The sequence below is a fragment of the Sesamum indicum genome, linkage group LG4, assembly GCF_026168435.1.
Source record: "Sesamum indicum cultivar Baizhima isolate 11 linkage group LG4, ASM2616843v1, whole genome shotgun sequence".
Taxonomy (NCBI): domain Eukaryota; kingdom Viridiplantae; phylum Streptophyta; class Magnoliopsida; order Lamiales; family Pedaliaceae; genus Sesamum; species Sesamum indicum.
The window spans coordinates 16,413,039-16,435,741 of NC_142660.1; the positions used below are offsets into that span (position 1 = coordinate 16,413,039).

The 22,703-nt window shown below is 34.1% G+C and overlaps 2 protein-coding genes and 1 long non-coding RNA gene across 8 annotated transcripts; 1 reads left to right on the forward strand and 2 right to left on the reverse strand.

Moving 5' to 3' along the window:
* Window positions 1–4,627: 4,627 nt before the first annotated feature.
* BPM3 (BTB/POZ/MATH-domains containing protein) lies at window positions 4,628–10,874 on the reverse strand. Of its 4 annotated transcripts, none has more exons than XM_088879725.1 (5): window positions 10,198–10,874; window positions 9,070–9,418; window positions 8,158–8,285; window positions 8,018–8,080; window positions 4,902–5,125 (listed from the first exon to the last, which is right to left on the reverse strand). In XM_088879725.1, exons 1-5 carry the CDS (start codon window positions 10,584–10,586, stop codon window positions 5,035–5,037), a joined length of 1,020 nt encoding a protein of 339 aa, XP_088735851.1. In that variant the 5' UTR covers window positions 10,587–10,874; the 3' UTR covers window positions 4,902–5,034. The 4 variants fall into 4 exon arrangements, with proteins under 4 accessions (XP_020549010.2, XP_088735851.1, XP_088735852.1 ...); XM_088879726.1 differs by having other exon boundaries at window positions 4,988–5,125; window positions 7,978–8,080; XM_020693351.2 differs by having other exon boundaries at window positions 4,628–5,125; window positions 8,018–8,285; window positions 10,198–10,873.
* Window positions 10,875–12,606: 1,732 nt separating this feature from the next.
* On the forward strand, window positions 12,607–14,608 carry LOC148788513 (uncharacterized). The gene is made up of 2 exons (XR_016065232.1): window positions 12,607–13,641; window positions 14,076–14,608. It is a non-coding gene; the product is annotated as an uncharacterized LOC148788513 (long non-coding RNA).
* On the reverse strand, window positions 14,569–21,603 carry HESO1 (Nucleotidyltransferase family protein). Of its 3 annotated transcripts, XR_016065231.1 has the most exons (10): window positions 21,444–21,603; window positions 20,426–20,616; window positions 17,874–18,038; window positions 17,200–17,372; window positions 17,024–17,119; window positions 16,444–16,513; window positions 15,746–15,876; window positions 15,468–15,578; window positions 14,856–15,356; window positions 14,569–14,737 (listed from the first exon to the last, which is right to left on the reverse strand). XR_016065231.1 is itself a non-coding variant. In XM_088879800.1 (9 exons), exons 2-9 carry the CDS (start codon window positions 20,562–20,564, stop codon window positions 14,928–14,930), a joined length of 1,287 nt encoding a protein of 428 aa, XP_088735926.1. In that variant the 5' UTR covers window positions 20,565–20,616; window positions 21,444–21,603; the 3' UTR covers window positions 14,569–14,927. The 3 variants fall into 3 exon arrangements, 2 of the variants coding, with proteins under 2 accessions (XP_088735926.1, XP_011076790.1); XM_088879800.1 differs by having other exon boundaries at window positions 14,569–15,356; window positions 15,468–15,603; window positions 15,798–15,876; XM_011078488.3 differs by having other exon boundaries at window positions 14,569–15,356.
* Between the last annotated feature and the right edge of the window lie 1,100 nt (window positions 21,604–22,703).

The following is a 22,703-nucleotide window of genomic DNA, read 5'->3' on the forward strand; positions in this document are numbered from 1 at the left end:
ACATGAAATACAACTGATCTCGACATACTCTGATCTCTGCAGAAAACTACCAAAAATTAAAAACACATATTTTTCATTAGAAACTCAAAAATAAAAATGAAAATAAAAACAAAATTTGGATTTGTTTTAAAATTTTACACTATTAAGCATAAAATAAATTCAAATGGTTTCTATATTTACAATTCTATCCTTTTACTTTTATGTAATATTTGCATATTTAATTTGTTAATTGCATCAGAAATTAATATTTTAATATAATATATAATTGAATGATTAAATTAATTAAGAGAAATTAATATTTTAATATAATATATAATCGACGGTTTAAATTAATTAAGACTAACTGTATACACTAGAGAAATTAGTGCCAAATAATTATCTAAAAATTGTAAAATTAACCATACAGTTTTTACCAACAAGGACATGATTTACAAATATTAAAAAAAAAATCCTGTGTAATTAATTGCTAATTTTGGTGGAATAGGAAATTAAATAAATTGATTAGAAAATACTCAACTAGGAAAAAAATCACATGGGGTTGCATGCATGCCAGCCATTTCCTTGAACCTTATTAGTTTCTGTTGACAACCCCTCGTATTATATTTAATTACACAAATCTCCTCTAATTTTATAAAATTATAAATATACTCTTCAACGGGTGTCAATGTTATTAGCTCAAAAGGTATATTTATCAAATTCTGCCGATAAGTAAGAACGCATTAACAATTTTACAAAAAGTATTTATGTATTAAACCTAATTTTGGGGACGTCGTTGTAATTTATTTTAAAATAAAATTAGTGAAAAAGGAAATCTTTGTAGCAAAGCAAAGCTCAGTGATTGAGATGAAGGGTTGCATTCTACCAGTTTGGGTGAGACATCAAATTCAAATGAGCAGTTTGGTGATTCACATGGGCATCATCATATATAATATGGTGACCAAAGGAAGCAAAGACATCATTCCTTCTCCACAATTTCCCAACAAATTCTTGTCTAACTTACAAAGCAAAGATCAAAGAGAAGCAGTGTGTAGGCCAAACCCCTGTTTAGCAAAGTAATAGCGATGAATTATTATTAATTGACAAAGAATATTACAATAATTATACTCTGATCAATAATATTAAATAATATAAATACAACCAACGTCTACTATTCAGTAGAGACAACATCCCACACATAAATACAACCAACGCCTACTCTGATCATTCACATGGGCCTCAACTTCGCCAACTGAGTTAGACCTCATTGGCAAAATTGTAATATTTAATTATAGTTAACTAGTATGATTAAAAATAAATAGTCATATTTATCACAGTTATACAATATTTTTTAATTGTGGTTTTTGCAAATGTGACTATTAATGAAGATTTTACCAAATAATTAGCCCATCAATACGAGAGAGCCGACATAGAATTTTTATGTAAAAAGTTCAACATTTAGAATAATATTTTTTTATTATATCGAATACATACATTATAATCTAATTTGATCCGATCTGATGGAAAACTCAACATTATTGAATGATTGAACTTGTCCACGGTTTAGTGAAATTATTGTAATTAATTCACGTGGAAAAAATAGAAAGCTATTCATGATGCCAATTTGGCTTTTATTCGCTTCGAGGTCGCTGGTCATCGCCAACGTATTTGTAATAATACTTGAGATTTGAAAAAAGAGGAAATCATTAGATCTGTTGGGATATTCCCAACTAATACCTTGTGATATTTAAGTTAGCTTTGGGATAGAGATAGAAGAATGTGATTTGAGTGTATTTAATGTGAATTTGGGAATAAATGTCTTACTTTAAGTGAAGTATAAAATGGCGTATTTATAGAGTCAAAAAGTGTCCACTTACCTGAGTCACGTGTCGTGATCTTTCGTTAGGTGTTGTCAGGCGAAACAACGGCTTTAAAAATCAGGTCTTCCGATCTGGGTCGGTGGAGCCAACCTGACCCAACCAGGGGTGCAGATCTTTGATATAAACTGTAATAACACTCCTTGGGGATATTTATGTCATTTTCGCAACAATAACGACAATACCCTATCAAGCTCATAGGTACTAGAGATAATAATGACAATAATAATAATGAGGCAAGATGTTACTAAATACACAATACCACCATTTAATTCATATAGCTATTATCTCTAAGTTTTCGACTCACTTATTTTAGCATCAATTTTTTTCGTAACTATTGATATATTTTTCTTTTGTAGTGAATATGACAAAATTTTTCATTATCAACAGCTACTTTTTATCATGTGGCAATAATTCGAAATTTATTACAACACTCTTTTAACTTTAAATATATTATATTCATCTCCTTATAAGTATTACTAAGGCACTTTTGTCAATAAATAATACGAAATACTAAATGAGTGGTAAAATTAAAGGTTATATAAATTCTTTTTGTTGACTTCAGTATTTTCTATCGAAATCCTGAAAATTATAGTTGTGAAGAGAGAATTCTTAGAGGAGTGCAAAAGTGCACTTACAAAAGTTTTTCGAAGAAACCAGTAATTTCACATTTTTAAACGTGGTCTAATTAAGTTTAGTTAATTTAATTTGAAATTTAAAACTTTGAATGCAAGTCTGATCACCTAGATAAATTTAATATATATGTATATATGAAAAAATGCAAACAACCCCTATGATATTACAAATAAGTAAATTATCCCATACGAAAAAAATAGCAATTTACCTCTATATGATAATTAAAATGAAGCTAGGGGGTAATTTGCATTTTAGAAAATACTAGGGGAGTAAAATGCTATTTTTTTTATAAGGGGATAATTTGTTCATTTACAGTATCATAGAAGACTAAATCGCACTAAACCTTCTATATATATATATATATATTTGTAACAAAGAAAACAGGTAGACCATTCTATTTTCATGACATGCAACACAGTTGCAGAATGCAGAACAAAGCAATCGCATACGAAAATTGATCGAATCAAAAAATGTCTATATAACGCAACAACACCCACATTCAGAAAGTAAAAAATTAGCCAACTTTTAGCAGAAAGTGTTGTGAGGAATAAGTGAAGAGGAATGGGGAGCAAAGAAAGGAGGAGCGAGTTCCAAATGCCTCTGCACTATCCCAAGTACAGCAGAAAGGAGTACCAAGACATGCCGGAGTGGGCGGTGGATAGGCTTCTGGCCGAGTATGGGCTGCCTGCCCACGGCGACTTGGCGCAGAAACGACGCTTTGCCATGGGGGCATTCCTCTGGCCTGACAATAGCAATGCTGTTGTGGCTGCTGCAGCTCTCCGCAAGAAAAATGTCTGACTATAATATGCTGAAATGCAATTTATTGCCCGCAAGATATGAACAAAAAAATTCCTGTGGAAAAAAATATAGTAAATTACTTGCTGTGTTTTGGATAATGAAGTAAATTAATCCTCATGTAAGCTATTGATAATGGGCAATTTACTTTATTTTTCAAAAGATGAGAGGGTAATTTGCTAATTTTTTTTATTAGGAATTTTTTGTTTTGCTTATATCACGGGATAAATTACATTTAGCCCAAAATTTGCTATCTGCCTTAGAATAATTTGGTCAGAGGCAAATTATGAGAAAACAATGTTGTGAATGTATAAATTAGGGACTATTATATGATGCAAATTACATAAGGGAATAAGAGGTGGAATTAAATTGATTAATTTAATTTGTAGTATGTTATTACTGTACAATCTTTTTTTCTAGTTAAATTTGTTGTCTTTTGTACTTTTTATCTTCCACACCATAGTATTATGTATTTTACTTGTGCTGGACATGTATTCGTACATAATGAGTGAATTCGGATCTTCTACTCCAAATTTTCTTGAATTTTGTATTTTATTTAATATAATACAATGCACAAGTTAGAATGTTGAATAAGAGTATTTATTAAGTTTTTCCCATTTTCTATAGGTATTCATATATAAAATATTCGTACGAGTAATTTTCGAAGATATCCTTTTATAAATTCGAGGTCATGGGATCGAGTCTTAACAGATATAAGGATATTTGTCTCATTTTATGTGAAATATTATAATTTATTTTATTATCCTTAATTATCTTAATGCATTAATTAAATCGATAGTTCACTAAGATATCAATATAATTATAAAAAAAGGAAAAAGAAAAATATTTTATCGACAATTCATTTTTCTTAAGATTTTTCAGAAAAATATCGATCGAGAAAATAGAAAACACTTAAACGTTAGCATATAGGTATATATATATATATATATATAGTCAAGTTTCTTGCTTAAATTCATATTTATTTAACGTACAAAATTCCTCCAAAATTAATTTCTATTCCATTTCCCATCAATCAGAAACTTTAACATCTCCCTCTGCCTGCTCTAAATCCTAAAAAAACACATCAAAACAATAATGATCATTATTCATTTCCTAGAAAATAATTCATCCAAAGAACATGATTCAAATAATTTTTATTTCACACAACTTATTTAGTTGTCCAAAAGCCAATTTTCACGAAAGAACCATCCACCCTTTAAGTGGCAACCTAAAGGATTGTCCTTGATCATATGCCATACCTTTAGAGTGAAAAATGCCATTGAACATGTTAATAATGGTGATTGATATCGTTGCAGTTCGAGTTATAGCCCTGCATTGCAAAATTAGAGATAAACATATTCTAATTATCATTGAAGATCACATTAATTGATAAAGTATTATGTACAAACAGATCGCCGACCAATATAAAAGAGAGGAGAATCATACCAAAAAGAGGCAGACAGGACTGGACAATCATTCTAGCATTGGGAACATAGTATCATTGTTATGCAAAAGCATTAAGAGTATTTTGAGTTTCTCAACTAATAAATACTAATATGAACATATGCTTCATAAAGGGGGGATTCACATTCATAGCAATTGTACACGTCAAGCCCAATACTAGACGATCCGCCTACGCAGCCGCCGGCCGTTGGGATTACCGGGTTCTGCTACACCACCATCTGCTGCCAAATCAAGCCCAAAAATACTGCTGCCACTTCTCCTCTTACCTGATACAAGATTTGATTTCTCATCCACCGAAGCAACTGTTTCCAGTAGCTCTGACAACAGCGAGGGGCAACTCTGTTCCAAGTGTCTGAAACCTACTGACTGCATGACCACTGCAATACCGGAATAAGGTTATAGCAATCTGCTAAACAAGATCATTTGAATATAAACAAAATTTAACCAACAATATGGGGGCAAAAGAATTTCCAGGGATAACATAGTGTAAAATGAGTAGTTTCAATATCTCCAGATCGAGGTCTGTAAATGGTGTCCAAGAACCACTAGGAATGAATGTCTCTGCAAGATAAGTCAATTTTCACAGTCACGGTAATCTGTCACTTATTCCTTTTGTCTTCCACACATCAAAGAACATTATCTCAAAGATCATTAAGAACTTGGAAAGTCGAGGCATATATACATTTTAAACTATCTGTCATCAACCAAGAAAAAGGAACAAATTTGTTTGACCCTGAATTGAAGCATGCAATTAACATTTCACATGAAAGCAAAAACAATAAGAAAAATCAGTCTTATCAATTGGAACCACCCATACTAAATACCAAGCGCAGATGCCAGTGTAAATAACAGCAAAATTTCGGACCACTCACTACAAATAAGACCATATCGGAGACTGTCTTTGTGAAATATGCACGCTTTAGGAATGGAATGTAATATTTAATGTAGTCATAGAGTAGTGCAGGTAAATATGGTTTCATGTTCATATCCCATTCCAAGGTCTATTTCTCTGTTCCCATGATAAGTTCAAGACGAAAACCAAAAAGAAAAACTAATTCAAATCATCTTTCATGCACTAGCAGGAATACCCCACGCTGCAGCCTCACGGAAATATAGAAATTCTTCTTGGTGTAATCAACTTCAATTTTCAACATTTAAATAATAGACTCAAATGCACTTCATGGGTTACAGCAACTACAGTATTATTATGCTAGAACACAGATAACATGGATTTCACATGCAACAGTAAACAAATAATTGCCAAAATTGTTACTCGGAAAACTCTTAAGATAATTCTGAAGAAACAAAATCTCCTTCACATTGTGAAAATTCTTAGAACTAATTTCTGATAACAATATATACCTTTGAAGTGATATCAGAATATGTAGAACATGACTAGTCACAGCATTTCCTACTTCTAAAGGTCGATACACAGAAAGCACCATACTCTTGCAGATAGAAACAACAGCAAGCTCGTGGAGAAAGATTACTATGGACAAGCAAACAATGTACTTCTCTAAACTCACAGTTGAATACAGAGAAATAACTTTGTTGGAACAGGAACATCTCAAGGCTGAAGAAAGATGCTTCTTGCTTCCAAAAGTATAGGTCACAATGAGAGCAGACATGCTGGGATAATATGAAAAAGAGCGGTTTCCCATAAACAAAAATCTGATATATCACTAGACTGTGAAGCCTGGAATGGAGTCTAGTCACATGTATTGGAGAACCAACAGAAAGTTCCACTACATCAGTAGCATGTAAATTATTCACAACTGCCTGCAGAAATGCTCATCATCTCGACTGATCACTCATCTCTAAGATGTTAGAAGTAGATCTTCTCTTGACAGAACAAGAAAGTGCACTCATTTGATAATGATCATGTGGTGCAAAAGAGAGACTAAACTGGTCCCCCTAACAATATCCATAAATAACTTGGTTTTGGCAACAGGTGAAGATTACCGTATGTAAATTAAGGTGCATGGTCAGGTCTGGCAGTTGCTGCCAGTGATTGATTAAAGATTTTCATCTAATTAACTGCGTGAAAGATTGGACAAACTATGAAGCCCATTGAGCTTCACTATTATAACAACCTAGCCTCCTACATGTTTCCTTACATAACAGTATCAAGCTTAATGGTTTTCTTGCTTCTGTGGATTCCCTACCTCAATCTTTCAATACTGCTCAACCTCAAGTCACATAGCTATTTATAAATGCACTGTTGCTCATTACACAGTTTTTATTCTTCTATATGCAGATGCCTCAGTGCTTATTATATGGTTATATATACTATTAAAGTGATAAATTACAGCGAAATTTCATACTTACTGCTCTATTTAAATAGACCATAGCTCTGAAAAAAAAATGACAATTCATGTTACTATCATATCCAATAAATAGTCGCATCAAAGCTTTGAAACATGGTAACGGTGTTTGCTTGTTCAATTAATATCACACTCGACTACCAATTGCATCTAGTTAGATTTGAAAGAGAAAATAACAGACCAAGATTAGAGTGAAGAAAGCTATATATAGTATATACTGGCAGTTGAATTGACCAATTTGTTCATCATCCTAAACCTTCCCATGGGCATCTTTCCTTTTGTTTGTTTAAAGGACAAAACCGAATAGAAGCAGTTATAAGTATGATTGAATAAAGACACAGTCAGTGCTGTTACGTTCTGTTCAACCTTCTTTGACAAAGTTCTAGATCCAAAGGTAGTGTATCATTTTCCCCAGGTTCCAGCCTAACTAAATTATAACCCGATCCTTTCTTCAAGACATTCGGGATCCTTATATTGAACACCTGAGATATTTGCTCTCCATATCAAGAACACATTTTCCTCACAAGAATCTAGCAACTACCCCTACTTGAGAATATCCTTTTGTACCCTGATTACCAGCTGCCCTCACAGACACTAGTCCAATCCAAGATCAACCTATTAGATAGTTATATTAGATTTTGTAGAAGAAAGCTAGCTTCAAATTTTGGCAATATAAATTAGCCTCTCAAGTTAAAATGTAACTTAAATTCTTCTCTGGACTCTGATAACTGAAACAAACAAAGAAAAATGTCCATGATGTACTTCGTATTTGTGAAATTAAGAACAACACATTCCAGACATTTAAAACTAGGTGATCATAACATCCCCATTGCAGATGGACATGCATCTAATTGCATCAAGAATATGCCTGTAGGAAACAGACTGAATAACTAAATTGACATAACCTGAAACATTGCACCGCTCAGATCTACGGACTACACGCACCTCCCAAGTTTGTTGCTGCAAATTTTAAACATATGGCCTTGAGCTGTGGGCAGTGGTGCTGCTCTGCAAGGGAAAGAGTTGTTGCAACTGTATCAGCGCTAACCTCTTCACACAATTTTGCTTCACATAATTGTTTCAACCTATCTAAACCAAAGCGGTCCGCAGCAGCCAACAGATGTTGCATCATTATTGCAGAAGACGTTGATGTTGAGCCAATTATTTCATGAAAATCTGGAAGTTCATCAGAGTAAATAAACTGGAGCAATGCCTGCAAAACATCCATGGACACATAAATTCATGGAGTTGACATGGAAAGAACAAGAGGAGGAATACATTTCAATGCAATTCATGTCACTAGAAAGCACCCAACAGTCATGCACAATTATTCTACAAAGCAACCCCTGCGGACCGAAACTGGGGTTCCACATAGCTGCAACTATAGAAAACACTAAGATCTTCCAAAAAGTTCAAGACAAACATAGTTAAAACTTGCTTTTTAAACATTTAGATACTTGGATTCTACGCAAATAATTTGACAGAAAAATCTTTTCCTGCTAGCTCTTGCGAATGTATGAATATCCAGTTAATCATGCATCCACATACAGTTCCCTTAACCAAATTCCACGATAGTTTGGGACAACAATATCCAAATGACCTATCATGGATCCAGAAGATTAGACTTCCATTTAGATTCTCTCTAACATCAGAAAATCTCATATTCTCCATTCTACAGAAAATCATGAAAGAACACTGACAACAAAGGGCAGCGACTAGGTGCCCCTATACAAAAAGGTTCCAATTTGATTTTCTAGAAGATTGCTTTTATTACCACCTGAAGTTCAAATACTCAATAAATTCACATCATTTGACATAGTATACTAACACAGTAACTGTTTAACTGAGTGTCCTGACTAGGTATATAGTTCTGACATAGAACAAGAAAAGAGTTCGATGATTTGCACTTCTCTATAGGTTAAGAATCTGTTTTACTTGACCTATTTTTCAACCAGACCAAAATGATTAGTGTTAAGAGAGAGAAACATATGTATAACCTTGAAAATAGAAGGTTCAACATCCTCAAGTTCCACTTTGTCACTATTAGGATTTCCAACAAGTCCAAAAAACTGGGCTCTAAACACAGGAGAACGGGCAGCGAGTATTAACTTATGAGCCTTGTATGATTCTTCCCCAACTTGGAAAATTATATCGCAGCCAAGTTCAGCATCCAGCAAATACTTGAGACTTTGGCCCATATCTGATGGAGGGATGGGAACACTGTACAATTTTGGCCCCTCAACACGAGTTCGAACAACTCCAACAGTACAATTCATGGAAAGACAATCATCCTTCAGAAAATCAGAAGTCTCCAAAGAAGTCCTTCTGAAAAATCGTTTATAACCCCTGCATAACAAGACGTTATAATTGATAATATTAGTCAATATAATAAACGTTTCCCTTTTTAATTTTCTGGAAAAAGGAAAATTATTATTAGGAACTTCAGAGACTCTTCTCAGTAATTGTCCTAATCACAATTCTTCCATGCACAATCTTCAAAGGACAATAAAATCAAATGCAAGCATCAAAACAATTTTATTTCAAAAACAAATCAAGTATAACTCAACTGGTCCAGTAGCTCAAGTAAACCAACAAAATTCAAAAGAACCACTTTTTATTTTTAGGTAGATGAGAACAACACCATTGCAGGCGCTAAGTATGTTAAGCATTAGCAGAAAAGTTTAATGATTCCATTGCAACTCAACAGCATAGGTAATTGAGCTCAAATAAACCACATATATGGTAAAACTCCAGAGTCCTAACCACATATTCTCAACCTAAATACATCAAACAGAAAGGACTCAGACTTTCTATCTACAATTAGATCAAATTTATTACAACAGTTCCACTTCTCACTAGCAAAGCCCATTTCACAAAATGCCAATGGAAGTCGAGACAAATTTTCACCCATGGGTCCATAAAATCATCATTAATCACAGAGAACTGAAAGAATCAGAGACAATTCCAATTTGAGATTCTAGCATTCTCATTTCACTTAACCACTACATCTTTCAGAAACCAACAACAGAACAAAAAAACAAATTCTAGAAAACAACATATCCATCAAAATTAAAAATTACACACGAAAATTAAAATACATCAAAGTAAATAGCAAACCACATTACCACATGCTTCCCCTGTATTTGAGCGTGTAAGGCCCACTCTCCAGGGCCCGATCAAAATGACTATGAACCTTATGCTTGCCTTTCCCACTCTGATCCAAAAGAGTGAGCTCAAATAGTGCCCTCACATCAGTGCCTTCGCTGGCCAACGCAATAAAAACCGAGACATACATCGAGGAATCCTCGGGGTTTTTCCCATCCGGATAAAAGTAAATCGCCCATTCATATCCGCCGATGCTGAAAGTATCGGAAGAAATGTACTTGCCGGGTCCCATGCCCTTCGCCAAAGAGTAGCCGCGTATGGTGAAGTGGTGCGACCCATTCACCGTCTCGTTTATAGATCTCGAGCTCGAGTCGAGTGCGTTGTTGGGTTCACTGCAGTTCACAATCATTTCATGGAGATGGCAAAATTGGATACCGGAAACCCTAAAAGGTGTATCTTTCGCAGATTTCTTGGGATTTTCAAACCGTGGGTCTTCGTCGGAATCAAATTGAGATTGAAAATTGATGGATTGCTTGAGGAATCTTGATTATTAGGGTTTAACGAGGGGATTCTTGATCGAAATAGCGAGGAGGTGGGGAGAAGGGAGCTACAGTTAGATGTAAACTGCCGCCTGCTTCGTTCTCTTACCAGCAACAATTTTTATTCTCGCACTAACTTACATAAAATTAAACTTTATCCAAAAATGAAATAAAATATGATTTTGGTAGTCCATCTTTTCTATTTAACTTTCATAATCCTTAGTAGCTCATATCATTATGATAAAATAAAAATAAAAATAAAATAACTAGCAATAAATAATCATATAATAAGGTATAAAATAATCGAAATTGCAAAACTGCTTTTTATGTTCCATAACTTAAGATTCTTATAATTTTTGTCTCATTATTACTGATTTCACTATATTACATAATTTGTAATTTACGTTACAAGTGGTCTCTTCATTAAATTCCTGATAAAATTAACGCGTGCAACTCATGTGCTCCGCTAAAGTCAAGGTTTCATCATTTGAGAGGGAAGAAAATCGAACTTGCGTTGGAGGGGAATTCCTGTAAGGAAGTTTTTGGAAGGAAAGGAAAAGCCTAAATAGCCAAAGCTAAATATAATTCAAGGTAACAAAAAGAAAACGCAACAAACACACATTTCGAAAGAAACTAACATCAAACAAGCAGTTTAACATAAAATAAAAGTAAAGTCGGAAGAACTGAGAACACACATTTCTATTTCAAATATAACATTTTTTCAAAAATCCTAGTAAAAATTTGAGGAACCCAAATACTCGATAAACACCAAACATTAGTTCGGTGACACAACAAAAAAATAAATCTAATAAAAAAACAACTCTAAATAAAAAACAGAGGGGAGGAAAAAACAAGTTGCAAAATAGAATATGAGAAAAATCCAACCTTCAACTTGATAGAAACTTGTATCTTAATCTCGATTGAACTGAAAAATGTAAAAAGGAAACCAAGTTACCTACAAAATATTTGATGAAACATTGTGGGTCTAAGCATTGTAGCAAGATTTTGAAAGGAATTCAAATTTGCTTCAAGTTTTTGCAGCTGTAGGAACTCACTCTTCTTCTGTCTTCATGTGTTGTTGTCTGAAAAAGGGAGAGAAAATAAATATTTTCAAATGGAGTAGTTAGGGGATAGAATTGTAATTTGTGTTGAAAAATTGAGGGTATTCAACAGTAAAATAGAAAGTGTCCTAAAAAAAATCGAGCCCTTGCCATGCAAAGTAAACAAAAGATAGACCTGAAAAATTGAGGGTATTCAACAGTAAAATATAAAGGGTCCTAAAAACAATCAGGCCCTTGCCATGCAAAGTATACAAAAGATAGACCTATATTATTATTATTATTATTATTATTATTATTATTATTATTATTATTCAACAGTTAACTCAAAAATGGAAAAATGAAGGAAAAAAAGGAAGGATATTAATTTGAGTTTAAATTAGTGATGGGGTAAGGGCATCTTTGCTCTATATGTTTGAGATGCTAAAGCATGGATACCTTTGGGAAAGGTTTCCGAAATATAACAAGAAAAAGGTTTATTATATTTAGGCTTCCTCCAAAATTATACGATTATACTATTTTTTAAGAAGTTTTAAAATTATACTTGCATCTTCTATGAGAATTTTTTTATTATAACTGTATCTCTTTGTTACGGTTTAAATAAAAAATATTGATGCCATCAAATAGATCATATCAACTTTCAATTTTACCTCCCATTCTGTATTTCTTATAAATTATATATATTTTCCAAATGACTGGCATTGGATAAAATGCAAACCCTTGATGAACGAAATTTTTTTTTTGCAATTACAGTTTTGACCCCCAACTACTCCATTTGAAAATATTTATTTTCTCTTCCCTTTTCAGACAACACATGAAAGACATAAGAAGAGTGAGTTCCTGCAGCTGCAAAAACTCGAAGCAGACTTGGATTCCTTTCAAAATCTTGCTAAAATACTTAGGCCTACCCTTTTACATTTTTTAGTTCATTCGAAATTGAAGGAGACGCAAGTTTCTACCAAGTTGAAGGTTGGGTTTTTTCTTATATTCCATTTTGCAACTTGTTTTTTTTTCCCTTCTGTTTTTTGATTTAGAATTGTTTTTTATTATATTTATTTTTTTTGTTATGTTACCGAACTAATGTTTAGTGTTTATCAAGTATTTGGGTTCCTCAAATTTTTACTAGGATTTCTGAAAAAATGTTAAATTTGGAATAGAAATGTGTGCTCTCAGTTCTTCCAACTTTACTTTTATTTTATGTTAAACTGCTTGTTTGATGTTAGTTTCTTTCGAAATGTGTGTTTGTTGCATTTTCTTTTTATTACCTTGAATTATAAGCTGTTGGAAAAGAATGTTCATTGGGTTATTTAGCCCAATATTTAGTAAATACTGTCGAGATATTATTTAATAACTTGTTTTGTTTAGGATGCATTTCGAACAAAGATTAGAAATATTTGTTGCAATACGGGCATTTAAGGTTGATGCTATAAGAATTCTAATGTTGTTTTATCGTTATTATCATGGGGGCTCGATTATATGCAAACAGTGCTAGACGCACATTAACATATAGTATACATAACCGTGTGCCACAACAAGTTAGAGTTATGCGCAAATTATGCCAATTAAGTGATAGAACATGTATAGAGAATCTTCGAATGAATCAAAATGCTTTTAAAGGTTGTACGCCTTGTTACAATATTAAGGAGGTCTAACAGATGCCAAATATATTACATTGTACTTTCAAGTTGCATGTTTTTAAGCATTTTAGTTCATCACAAAAAGCATTGTACTGTGAAATTCAACTTCTTGAGATCGGGTTGGACAATTAGTAAGCATTTTCACTAAGTCCTCAATGCTGTATTACGGCTCCATCCAGACCTTCCCCAGTAACAGCTGAAGTGCTTGTTCCATATGGAAAAACTTTGAGGTATGCCTACTCTAATAAATAGTCATTAATCACACGCACTTTATATTTTTTTAGTCAGTTCTAATGATTCAAAACTTTATGTTGTTCAACAATCATAGGGTTGTTTAGGGACTTTAGATAGAACGTACATTGATGTACGTGTGTGTGCTCAGGATAAAGCTAAATACTATATCCATATGCAAAAAGGATCAATTGCTATAAATATATTAGGTGTTTGCAATATGGAAATGTGATTCATTTATGTTTTATGTGGGTGGGAAGTTAGTGAAGGTGATAATTGAGTCTTGCATGATGCTATAAATAGGCAGAACGGTTTACAAATACCTAAAGGAATTTTTTACTTACTAGTATAATTGAATATCATTAATTATTTACTTATAGGTTCTATTTCTTTAAGCTTATAATTCTTGATCCATTTGTATTATTTTTCATAGATTGTTACGACTTGGTTGATAGTGGGTACGCAAACGATGAAGGCTCCCTAGCTCCTTATACGGTAGTGCATTACCACCTTAAAGAATGGGAGTCAGAACAAACTTCCCCACAGAACCACGAGAAATATTTCAACATGAAGCATGCATCTGCACGCAATGTCATTAAACGCACTTTTGGTTTGCTTAAAGGACGTTGGGCAATTCTAAGGAGTGCAGCATTTTATTAGATCAAAATTCGGTTTCAAATAATTATGGCTTGTTGTCTTTCGCATTACTATATTCAGAAAGAAATGCCTGTGGACCCATTAGCGAACATTTTGACTGACTCTGAAACGGTGGGGGATCCCGACAATGTTGAGTATTGGGAGTACTGATACAAACCCAGAGAAAAAACTGAGAAAGATGATAAAATTAGTAATTGATGAGATACAACAAAGTTAACCTTTATAATGTTCGTTAGATAAATCTTAAATACTTCAACAGCAGCACAAGATTTCAGAACTGAGTCATCTTCATGCTCAATATAAAAGTTTTGTCACATCAGCATGGCTTACAACCAAAACAAAACATCAAATGTTGTCCAGTTCAAAGAATAGTACTGCATTGGTACTCAGCTTCAAGCTTCTACATGTGCTTCTGCACAAGCATCGTGACTATTTGTACTGAGGCACGGTATACAAACAAAAAGTAGCGCATATCCGTCATGATTTTTCTTCAAAAATGGACAATATATCAAACATTATCATCATTAGGTGTAGGCTATAAGGATATCGGTATTACCTCCAACCAAGAAAACTATGTATATGATATGTCTTCCCCGAATTGCACTGTTCATAAGCAAAAGATATAGAATCAGCCATCAGAACCAATTTGATCCACTTTGGTCTGAGATCTTGGCCTCCAAACTTGCTGTTTTTGACTTGTAGATGCATGCATAGGTCCATTAGTTGCGTCATTTTGACGTTTATCCATCCTTTTGTTCTGAGACTTATTCTGCGTCTGCAAAGGTGTCTGCTTTCTCTCTGTTCGAGTCTTGAGGCCATTTCTGCTGTGATTAGCACCAGGATTTCTTGCTCCGGATTTGATTACAGGTGTTGAGACAGATGTTCTCGTTAACCAACATACATGTTCCCCGGCCAGAGCCGAGACAAGTGAAGTTTGATTTTGATTTGGTGAGGTAAGTATTCCATGAGTCGCCTGAATTGCATCAGATATCTTTATTAATTGGTTGCTGCTAACTGTCCTAGCTGTGTTTGCTGGCTGCTCAAAGGGATCTTCAACCTAACCATCAACAGCAAAGAGAAAAAGAGGAGTCAGCACAGCAAGTAACATTGTAAGTTCCGTAAGTGTCAGATCCCCCCACACACACACAGCGAAAGAGAGAGAGATTACAAATAGTGCATAGGTTTTAGGCAACCATCTCATGTTGCTGTCAATATCTTCCGATTGTCCAGCATATGGGCTAATGCCATGTGTAGAAGCACTTGAACAAATGTCAGAAAACTGAAGGTGCAAAGAAATTAACTCCCTGTCAATTTAATTGGAATAACTTTTATACATAACCAAAGTAAGCAGTTTTTTCGATATCTCTTTAACATGTTAAATATAACAAGTTTGAAATCCAACACTGGACTTTAGTTGCTTTATCAAAATGTGAGTACTTAAATAACCTTTGCAAGGAACGAAATGAAGAGCTCAGACATAGAGCTTCGGTTGATCAACCTCAACTTATCTGACTTAATTCTGTTTATGTTTACAGCACAAGTATCTTCAATATGTTTTTCTGCAACAGCCCTCACACCTTCAGGAGAAAGTAAATGGAAAACATGAGTAAGGTTTATAAAATGATTCAGACTTACTTGCATGAATTCAAACCAATAGCTTTAGATGGTACACTTCAAGCAGGCATCAAACTAAGCTATAAATTTTTATGACATATTATAAGATATTTGAGAGTTTATATGTTCTGGAAGTATTTAAGTAGTTTTCTAAAAAATTAAGCTTTATGATCCAAAAATAAGATGTTAGAAGCTTATGAGCTTCTTCTATATAAGGTCAATTGTTAAAACTTTAACAAACTCCTTCAATTTTAATCATATTAGTTCCAAATTATCATTTTATAAGTTCCTATAAGTTCCATAAACTTATTTTATCCAAACACTTCAAGATATAAGCTCCAGAAACATCTTATAAAATGTATGAGTTTATAAGATGTTTAAAATAAAGTTAGCCGAACACCCTCTAATTTCATTTAAAAGATATGGACACTAATGCAAGCATCCCCCTAACAGTAAAAATGGTACTAGTACTCTAGAAAAACAAATCTATATGTGCTTTGAAAATTTGAGAACAAAATTTTATTGGGTACCTGTAAGGTCATCAACCATATTTCTTGGATATATTTCTCTAAGAGGAGGTAATATTGGAGGTGCCAAAGTCTGCAAGGTATTATAGGAGGATACACCAGATAAAATGATATGTATACAAAATGAACTACTAGAATTTTGAGATAAAAGGATAAATGAAAAGTAATATAATAAGTCTAGTTTGTCAAGTGCGACGAAAAAACTGTAGACCTGCATACAAAATCATCATTTTAGCACCCAGAAATTCTCTCATGCCACAAAAGCTAACACAAATTTCATGAATTATTCAAAGACTACTTCCATGGTTTTTAAAGTCATCTGAAGAATGTCAAAAATCTGGGTGATCATACTGCTCCTGAGCCCACAAGTTCCATTACAAAATGTCATCTTTCTTACTTTATCAACACATTCTGCTTTCATTAAGTTATAACTTGATTTCATTCCGTTTTTAGTTTTAGTTTCATCTCTTTTTCTGAATCCATGGCACTTCCTCAACCTCCAGCTACTGTTATAGATGGGGTCCCAGAAAGAAAACCCAGAAGATTCCTTTATCCACTTCTGAATAAAAACAGTGTAACTTACCTGCAAATGGAAAACTACAAGCAGACTAAGAGAATATGAATTCAAAGTTCCAGATTTTGAATCATTGATATGGTGAGTTTTCGCCCATTCCTTGACCTGCACAAAGAGATTGGTCCATTCATATCTTAATGTAGTTTTCTATGTTTCACATGTATCACTGTATTACAGAGACTTGCCAGTAAAACCAGATCACGGAAGCGTCCATCGATCTCATTTATCCAGAATAACATTTTTGATTTCATTTGGCCGCTTAAATTGTTGATTGAGATGTCACACGAGATGTCATAGCACTCAAATTTCAGAATAGGTACCCTTGCATTGGAGATGAACTGCATCCTACGAAATCCACCTGTAAAATAGAACTTGAAGGATCAAAGCAAAACATCCAGCTTCTATTACTGGCTGTCATCCATGTGCACTGTATTATCTAATCCCTCTGGGATTCTATTTTGTATAACTAGAGGTTATGAGAAGAAACAAGCTTTAAGTCACATATCCAAGAATCTTCTCTATTTCAATTGAAGTAGTCCCTAGAAATTAACTAACTGCAAGTTTCTACCAGACATAATCACATACAGATGTAAAAGTTGCATTTGAAAGTTCGACGCCCATATTTCGCTTCCGCCAATTGTCTAATCTTCACATTTTTCATGCACTTCACACTTCACTGATGAAAGGAAGCCAAATCAAAAGGAAAAGCAAACCCCTAGAAGAAAATTACAGAACTAACAAGCGAAGAAAACATGTTTATCGGTTTTTTGCATAAAAGAGCATACTAAAACAGAAAACAGTATTAGAAAGCATGCATTTCCGAAGATTGAAGTATTTGCTTTTATTAGTAGCAGATTACCTTTCTTTCTCAAAGCTCTTAGGACATCTCCCAATAAACTTTGCTTGTGCTTTCTCCCAGGAGATGAAATATACGAACCATTTTGCAGCTCTATGGATATATCCAAATCACCCCATTTTGTAAAGAGATTAGATGCAAAAGACCCAAATGGTTCCACAGTTGCACCTGTTTCCAGAATTTTGAACATAACTCATCAAACACATATTCAACCAACAGTTATTCAATAGTTTCATCTGTGGCCAGTGGATCAAGTATACTGGGTAATGAAAGCCACCCATCCCTTGTAATCCCATGGCCAGCTGTGGATTGTTGCCTTTTAACCAGTCTGCTGTAGAATGAACCTTTTGAAGTAAAGCTACTTTTGAGAAAAAAAGATTTCATTTTTGCAATGGAGCCTTAGTTCAAGGCATCTGAAATATATATATATATATATATATAGAGAGAGAGAGAGAGAGAGAGAGATGGATAAGGAAAATAGCAATAAGTTTGAGACAAGAATTCTATTAAAGTTGAGGACTTGAGTTTGTATTATATTTTAGTACTTCCGATTTGTTCTTTATCACAATTATTCACTACATCCATCTCTAAGCAGTGTGACTGATCAGACAGGCTAACCATACAAGGAATTCCATTTGGCACAAGCACTTGAGCAATTTTTGTCCTTCTCTCTTACTTGGAAAGCCTCCCCTTGGGGCTTGGACCCCAACCTACATTCTGCTTCTCTTTGTTTCTAATGACTGTGATTCACTCTTTCTCTTTCTTTGCATTCGTTGCATAGTCTAGTGCTTTCACAACATTCCTCTTCAAGGGAAACTAAGAAAGAGGAGATGCTCACTACTTCTGTTATTTCATAGGTTCCATCATCTCTAGATCTTCTGCTTTTACTTAGTTTTTCTTTACTGATTCATTATCTTCTCTCTTTTTGTAAGTACCTCAGTGTGCATTGGAATAGTTTTTGAGTAACAACCTACATGATACATTCACAACGCTTTTAGTTAACAGATGGTGTTAATGTCAAACCAAGTGACAGAGAATTTGCTTAACAAATTGCAACATATCGCCCTTACACATCTTAAGGTAGTCCTTCAAATGAAGTTAGGTCATGTATTATTTCATGTGTATATATACATAGGCCCAATTTTCTGTCACAATGCAGTTAACCAGCTAAGAATGATTTAAGCTGCAAGACCAATAATATATGATAAATCTTTATGACTTCAGAGTTCAGTGCAATTTGTCTCTGTCTCTCTTCATGTCAAGATTTTATTCTTTATTCCTCATAGATTTCCAATAAATCAGCCAGTAATTGTCCATTAGTAGATATCACTCAACAACATGAATCACATTGAGGGTTGCTCCAGTGAACATTTACACTAATTACCACCAACCAGTCTAACCCAGGGATTTTTAAAGCACGTTTATGGCTTGGGCTAATGCTCAAAACTGACCTATTTTACAAATCCTGAATGGTTTGGGCTAAAGCTCAAAACTGCCTAAGTGACATGAGTCATGATACTTGGACAATCAGATAAAGAGAAGGTACAAAAGTATAATGCACTAATTTATAAGGAAAAGAGGTAGAAGTCTGAAGTTATTCATGAACATTCAGGCATGAGCTGGAGAAAAATTTGATGTTCAAACTAAAAGCAGAAATATAAACAAAATTGCTGAATCAGTACAGCAGTGAGACCCCTGGACCAAGTTGATCACACAACAAACTGTCTTAGTTCGCGAACATAAAAACAAAACAGAGGAAGTCATTTCACTTTCCTGAAGAAAACTAATAATGAAAACACCTGGAATATAGAAAGTACATGGAAGAAGATAGTTATGATATGAAACACAGGAAGTAAGTTTCTTTCCCATTGTCTTCTCCATGTTTTTCAGTTCTTGTCCTTCTAAACATGGTGCAATACTGCTAGATTTTGGGAAAAAAATTACAGTATGTACTTGGTGCATGAAAGGAAAAATGCTACAAGGCCATAGCTGTTTTTCCCTTCCATCCGTTAATTGAACAGACAACATATAATCCACTCGAACTCATTCTTCACAATCTAGAAGGCATGCCAAGTTATTCCTACTTTCCTAGAATAAATTGTACTTCATTTGCTTATAGCATCAATTTGTCAATGTTTCTTCCAGTTATTTGACTCCTAGTAGCAAACAGATAATGCTTAAACCAAGTATCGTGAAATCATGTACAATTCATGAATAAAACTTGATTTTTCCATACTTCAAGTACATCAACACTTGTGGCTAATCATCATTGAATGACAATTTCAAGATTGCTATCAATAGTACTCCCGCCTTTACTAATTCAAACTTCATAATGGACGGAGGCTGGAGGGAATTTCGTGAAAAATTAGCATGACCATGGACCCATCAGGGCCTAATGCAATTCTTCCTTGATATAAACTAATTCAACCTCTGCTTGTGGATATGCAAGATTTTGTCTCGTTCCTTATCTTTACACAAGGAATAAGTGTGCTAGTATATTAATTGTCTGTAACTGGAGTAAGAATAGGAAGAGCAACCACATGGACATCGCATACCTCTTAGACTTTCTATGGATTCAGCAACAGCTCGAACCTCATTGATAATATGAAATCTGACAGACCAATCCTCTTTTGAGGGATTGATTACACGAAGAATATCCTTGATAGCACGCTCCAAGAAATTATAGCCATTCATTTTATGTATGGCTGTGAGCTCACATGTCAAATTTTCCAATGAAGGGACATCCCTGCAAGTAAAGTAAAACAACTTATCAAAACTACAACAGGTAATACAAGCCTAGAACTTGCTATTGTCCTTGTGATTACAAGAATCAATTTGAAATATTTTATTAACAAAACAATCGAGAACTAAGGGGGTCACTCAAAATATTTGAAGGAAGTCACTAGGAACTATGATTACAGTTGTAAACTCAAGTTATGTTAAACTTATTATTCACAGAATGTCATTGCAACATCTTCTGATCCAGCTTCATAGCTTGTCTTTGCAAAACCAGGAATGCTAATACTAATTCGCAAAACTCTTAAATTGCTACTTGCAGGGCCATATCTGATTTGCATTCGCCAAAGTTTTGCCACATTACAGAAGCAGAAGATGTGAACACAGAAAATTGGTCACAGAAAACAAACACCAAAAAGAGAAAAATAAATAAAGACAGAATAATTTCTGCTGTGAAAACTTAGACAACCTTCATCTACATAGATAAGTCAAACACCAATCCCTATATATAACATTTCAAATAGCTAAGTAGAAAACAAACAAAGTTAATCAACTCAAAATAACATATCGACATGTCCACCAGAGTTCATTTATTTATTTATTCATTCTCTTCAAAATTTCAAATTGGGATGCTCATAGCTAACAATAATCAGATAAAAAACCAGCAATCACATTGGGAATCTGAACATTTTAGCAAAAGGAAAAAAACAAAAAAAGAAAATGTCAAATCAATCAAACTTGCAATTTTTCTGTATAAAAAGCCCAGATAAAGGTACTCATAAAAATTCCTCGAAACTTTATAGCAATTGTCAGAAGAACGCTCGGAGAATTACAGACCTTTCAAAATAGATTTAATTTGCTTCGATTGAAGTGAGCATATGATCCATGGGAGTGACAGTGGGGGTTTGCTTAACGAAAAGGGTTTTCAGAGGTGTGAATTTGTCAGTGAGGGAGAGGAGTTTTTTGAATGGTAATTTTTCTGTTTACTTTGAGAAAATTGCAATTTTGACACCACAATTTAGAGTTTCTTACAGATATGGTACCCCATAATTTCAAAATTAATTTTAAAAAATGTCACAAATTAGCATCAGTCTGCGCTTTTAGTACCGCCGTTAAATTGCTATTGGCAAGTGAGTGAGACTGCGCTTTTAGGCCCAAAGCCGATCAACCCAACTCTTTACTGGATGGATCCAGCCCATCACCCGCGTCCCGAACCGATAATCCACCTATTTATTCCTAACTCTAACACTCATATCATTCTCCATATTCCTCCTTTGGCAGCCAACTTCTCTAGCTCTTCATTCTCCCGTCTCTCTCTTCTTGATTGTGAACATGTTCCAGTGGCTTTGGAAATCCTCCATAGTCATTTGCTTCTCACTCTCTTTCAATGGCCTCCTCCTATAAAACCACCATGTTCTTTGGCTCTTAAATGACTAAAAAAGTAGAAATTCGAATATGATATATCCCTCTCTCTCACATCTCTCTAAACTGTATTGAGTGAACTTGCCACCAAACCTTTGTGGTTCTTTCCGATCGGTTTTTGTGGCCCGAGATTTTTCTCTTGTGAGTGTTTAGGGTTTTTTTAGCAACCATGAGAGTTGTCGTCCTTAAGTGGCTGAGGACGCTCTCCGAATTTTGGCTCCCTAGGTCGTGATTGTGCTCGAATTTGTTCTTGTGCTTGATACTGTTACAGTATTACTGATTAGTTTTGTAAATCTGTTATTCTTTACTGTTCTGTAATTTTATATTCTGTAAATTTGGGTTGTAATATATTAAGGGGTTTTGTGTAACCCTAGATTTGTTGTAATAGTTGTTAGGATTTTTGGTCGGGCTCATCACTACTGGAACAGGTTCCCAACACTATCTTTTTCGAAAATAGCAAAAAAAAAATTATATTTTAAAAATAAACAAAAAAAATCGCTTGTAATTTCCTAGATCCTGCACAAAACCCCCTTCTATTAGAAATTAATAGAAGGTGGAGTGTACTCGCAGGTGGGCATGATTATTTTACAGGTTTTGGCCTTTTTGGCTATTAATTTACAAAAATATCCCTAGATTGTGTTTAAAATTATCATGATAAAATATACTTATTTTAAC